At 57.3% G+C, this 4,034-nt stretch overlaps 2 protein-coding genes across 5 annotated transcripts in view; both read right to left on the reverse strand.

Moving 5' to 3' along the window:
• Window positions 1–1,071, reverse strand: part of Dnajc4 (DnaJ (Hsp40) homolog, subfamily C, member 4) — a gene marked incomplete in the record, with an annotated part of 4,742 nt that extends 3,671 nt beyond the window's left edge. The window contains 2 exon segments of one of the 3 annotated variants that reach the window (XM_013513960.1): window positions 329–439; window positions 987–1,071. In XM_013513960.1, coding sequence (XP_013369414.1) covers window positions 329–423 — 95 coding nt within the window. 3 annotated transcript variants of the gene reach the window in all.
• A 29-nt stretch (window positions 1,072–1,100) lies between these two features.
• The window catches only part of Nudt22 (nudix (nucleoside diphosphate linked moiety X)-type motif 22), a 3,464-nt gene continuing 530 nt past the window's right edge, over window positions 1,101–4,034 (reverse strand). For both annotated transcript variants that reach the window (XM_005384643.2, XM_013513958.1), the window contains exons 2-6: window positions 3,225–3,722; window positions 2,635–2,733; window positions 1,779–1,876; window positions 1,550–1,643; window positions 1,101–1,269 (exon numbers count right to left, since the gene is read on the reverse strand). In XM_005384643.2, coding sequence (XP_005384700.1) covers window positions 1,168–1,269; window positions 1,550–1,643; window positions 1,779–1,876; window positions 2,635–2,733; window positions 3,225–3,704 — 873 coding nt within the window. In that variant the 5' untranslated portion in view covers window positions 3,705–3,722 and the 3' untranslated portion in view covers window positions 1,101–1,167. The remainder of the gene's footprint in view (window positions 1,270–1,549; window positions 1,644–1,778; window positions 1,877–2,634; window positions 2,734–3,224; window positions 3,723–4,034) is intronic.

A 4,034-nucleotide genomic window follows, 5' to 3' on the forward strand; every position in this document is an offset into this window, starting at 1 on the left:
TTTTTTTTCTGAGACAATCCGGCTAAATCACTAAATTGCCCAGGCTGGATTCTAATTTGTAATCCTCCTCTCTCAGCCTCCGAGACTGCTAAGATTTCAGGCCTGCACCACCACCACATCCTGCTGGGGTGTACGTCATCTCTTAATCTCCATCTTCAGGGTCCTCAGCGGTGCAGGTGAGGGTTATCTGAGACAGGCCTGTAAGGCACCTGACAATGGAGAGATTTTAGCAATCTCAGCTTGTAGCGGGGGGGGGCGGGGGGACGGACTAACAGGTCAGGATCTCAACAGAAACCCACTCAACAACCCGCCCTGACGTCCAACTCACCGCTGCCCTGTGGCGGCCGAGAGGAGCCGCACGGAAGGGCTGTAGGGCCACAGCCGGCACAGGCGCAGGGGCAGCAGGGGCAGTCGGGTCGGCATGGCGGCGGGCGGGCAGCTGGGGAAAGGAGGCCACCAAGGTGGGGGTGCATTGGAACCGGACCGGGGCAGATTTCAAGCGCTCCGGGCCCAGGCGGATGGAAGGGGCTTGGCCCGAATTTCTCGCCAAGGAAGACTGCGGGAGGCCCGGGGAGAGGGGCTCCTCGGTCAGGATCGGACCCAGGCACCCCAGGGCCTTTCCGGAGTAGCCTCTGGATCTGGCCACCTGCAGGGACGCTACGACCCTCTCCCCAAGCCAGCCATTAGGGGGACGAGGGAAGAGCCACGGCCAAACCCCGCCCCCAGTCTCCACTCACAGACTCGGAGGTCTCAGGCATTTCCTTTGCGTCTACCGGTCCCGCCTCTGAATTCTCATTGGCTCAGACGCTAGGGCCCCACCCTTGTACTCCAGTCGGCCTGGGACACCTCCTCTACTTACAGACTGGGTAGAGCCGGGCTGACTCAGCCAGACTTTGCGCCCTGTGGCTGCCTCCCTCCACCCGCTGCCGGTTCCTCGGCACGTTTCACCGAGCTGCTTCCACCCTATAGATGTGCAGGAACCTTACCAGTGCCTGGCGTGAGAATCACGGCCCTCATTCCCATCTGCCACATGTTCTGTCCCTCACCCACCCTCTCCCAGCGACCCCTCTCTCTCATGGAAACAGCAGATGCCAATGGAATTCGAGAATAAAGTCCTTTATTGTCCTCAGAGCTGTGGATAGGGCTGGGTGGCGTCCCCAAGGCAACTCAGATGTCACGCGCCTGGACCCGGTTGTAAAGGAGGATAGCACCTTTGGCTGAGGGACAGAGCTCGGCCCACATCTCCGTCTCCTGCAATCTCTGCATCCTCTGTAGAAAGAAAGTGACCGGGTATCCAGCCCTTGTCTCCTGCTGGGGCTGTGCCCAGAACTCCCAAACCTCAGAGCCCTCAGCACTGCACCAGCCCTAGGGAGGCGTTACCAGGGCTTCACAGACCCCACCCTTTCCCTTGTGCAGAGGGCAAGCCTGTGACTCTGAGAAACTCCAAGAGGCCTGGGGTCCCCTACCTGACCCAGCCACCCTCTCCGACCGGGCCTCTCTGCAAATCCCAGCCCGGGAGGCCAAGCAGGATGCATCTGCTGCTCCGTACCTGTGCCTCCACAAAGATGATGCCTGTAGACTCGTGGGCCTCAGGTCCTCCGCCTAGGTAGTAGTTCCTCACCTCCTCAGAAGTCAGGCTGCACCTAAACAAGGATATGAGGGTGGCTTGGGGGGTGTCCACCCTGCAGGATCCCTGTGGAAACCCAGCTGCCTCTGCCCCAACCCTCCCCACCCATCTCTGCCAGGACCCAGGCTACAGTGCCCCAGAGTTCACTCACCGGATGTAGAACTCGGCACTCGCCCGGCCGGCACTGGTCTCATTGCCGGCAATGCCCAACAGCAAGGGCTGGCTCAGAGTGTGCAGCGGTAGGTTCACCTGGGCAGGGGATCCCACCTGTCAGTGCCCACATCCCTGCCTTCTCAGGGAAGAGCAGCCTATTACTACCCTATTACCTCTTTGTGGTTTATATATCAAGTGCTGAGTGTCACAATGTCAGATCTTGGGGACGTTCATTTTACAGATGGGAAAACCGAAAGTACAGAAATTGAACAAATTGCCCAGGGGAGTCAATTTAGTAACTGAGACTCCCATTTACTCCACTTTCAACAAACTTGGGGAATAGGGAAGACATTCACCATTATTTACACTGTAAAGAGGGATAGCCTGAGGGCTAGAATTCTACTTTGTTTGTTTGTTTGTTTGTTTGAGACAGGGTCTTGATCTGTAGTTCAAACCGAATTTAAGCTGGGCGTGGATCTGGGCGTGGTGGAGCACGCCTGTAATCCCAGCACTGGGAGGCTGAGAAAGGAGGATTGTTTTGAGTTAGAGGCCAGCCTGGGCTACAAAGTGAGCTCAAGGCCAGCCTGAACTGCATAGTGAGACCCTGTCTAAAAAAAAAAAAAAGAAACTGAAGCAGTCCTCCTGCCTCAGCCTCCTAAGTGCTGAGGTGGCAGGAGGGCACCATCACATCCAGTTCAAAATTCCACTTCTGAGTATACCCACATGCAAAGCCAAGCTCTTCCTTTAGTGCCACCTACGTTACTGCAGACTTCCCATCAGCCCAGACCTGCAGAAATCTAGCAAGTTCTACCCCTTCTCTTCATGCCCACCATTCTGTCAGAACCACCTCTCACCTCATCACAGATCTCCTGCAGGATACTGGAGAACAGCTCACGAACCACCAGCTCCCCCGGGAGGTCCTTGTGTTGGGGGTTGTCACCAGGGCACAGGGCCTATGAGAGATCAGGCTTAGCCTCTGCTCTTCACCTCTTCCCACCCTGTCTTCCCCTTTGCTGGCCCTGGTGGCCTGGGGTGGACACAGTGTAAGACTCTTAATGATCCCTTAACCCAGGTCCCCTTTGTCCAGTAGAGAACCAGAGGTCCAGCTGGGAAAGGGCCACACAGGGAGAAGGTAAGCCATCTTCTTCCTCTGCCTACTCCCCTCCCCACTGGTCTGCTGCAGGTTAGGCCTGTAGCGGGGTCTTCCAGACAGCGGTGAGTTGCGTGTCCCCATCTAGAAGTACATGACTCTGTAGATGGTAGTCAGCTGGCTCATTCCTGTTCCTGGGTCAGCCATACACTGCAGCAAGGGAGGCTGCACAGCTGCTCCGAGTGGACTCAGAGAAATATCAGGCCAGTTTTCCCTGAGCTAGGAGGGCTTACAAGTCCAGCTCCCTTGAGCTGTCTGGGGTTTTGTGCCTTTTCACCCAGCCTGGCATCTCACCTGAGGCTCAGGGTGCCCACCAGGAACATCCACCAGTCCAGGGGCCTCGGCCACCTGCCAAGAGCGGCGCAAGAAGACAAGGAAGTTGTTCGCTGTGACAAGTATAGCACCCACTCCTAGTGGGTCAGCCAGATAGGCTTGCTTGTCATTCCGATCTATAGCTCCCTGCTGTCGCAGCCAGGAGGCTGAGCTGGCCCAGTTGGTGCCCAGGAAGTCTCTGTAGGAAGTCAGGCCCAGGCGCAGGAGCAGCTGTGGTCCGGGAGAGTCAGTGGGTGCCAGTGTGGCTGAATGCAGGCGGAACTTCGGGGCATTGAAGAGCCAGGGCTGGGTCTGTCGCCGGCTTTCCCAGATGGCTGCGATGGTCTTGTCCACTCCTGGTAGTGGCTGACGATCATGGGCTGGGCTCAGCTCCACCCTTACCTGCTCCTGGGGCAGTCCCCCAGGAGGGCACTGCAGCAGCAGGGACACTTCAGGGTCCATGGTCTGGACAGGGAAGCTCTGGAGAAGGACATAGTCAGGCCTGTCACCATGGAGGGCACACAGCCACCCTTTGGCCCCGTTCTGCCAGACTCCGCCACAGACCGCCTGAGGGTACCCCTGGCCCTTCCAACCTCCCTGACCCCTCCTGGGGAGTTAGTATACCATTATCCCAGCAACACCCTTAAGCGTGGGCTGCGTGGGGGGGACTCTTGCTGCCAGAAATTCCTGGGACTTCTTTTTTTTTTTTTTTTTTGGTCTTTTTGAGACAGGGTCTCGCTATGCAGTTCAGGCTGGCCTTGAGCTCACTTTGTAGCCCAGGCTGGTCTCGAA

Source organism: Chinchilla lanigera, unplaced genomic scaffold (assembly GCF_000276665.1).
Source record: "Chinchilla lanigera isolate Chin_1 unplaced genomic scaffold, ChiLan1.0 scaffold00021, whole genome shotgun sequence".
Lineage (NCBI taxonomy): Eukaryota > Metazoa > Chordata > Mammalia > Rodentia > Chinchillidae > Chinchilla > Chinchilla lanigera.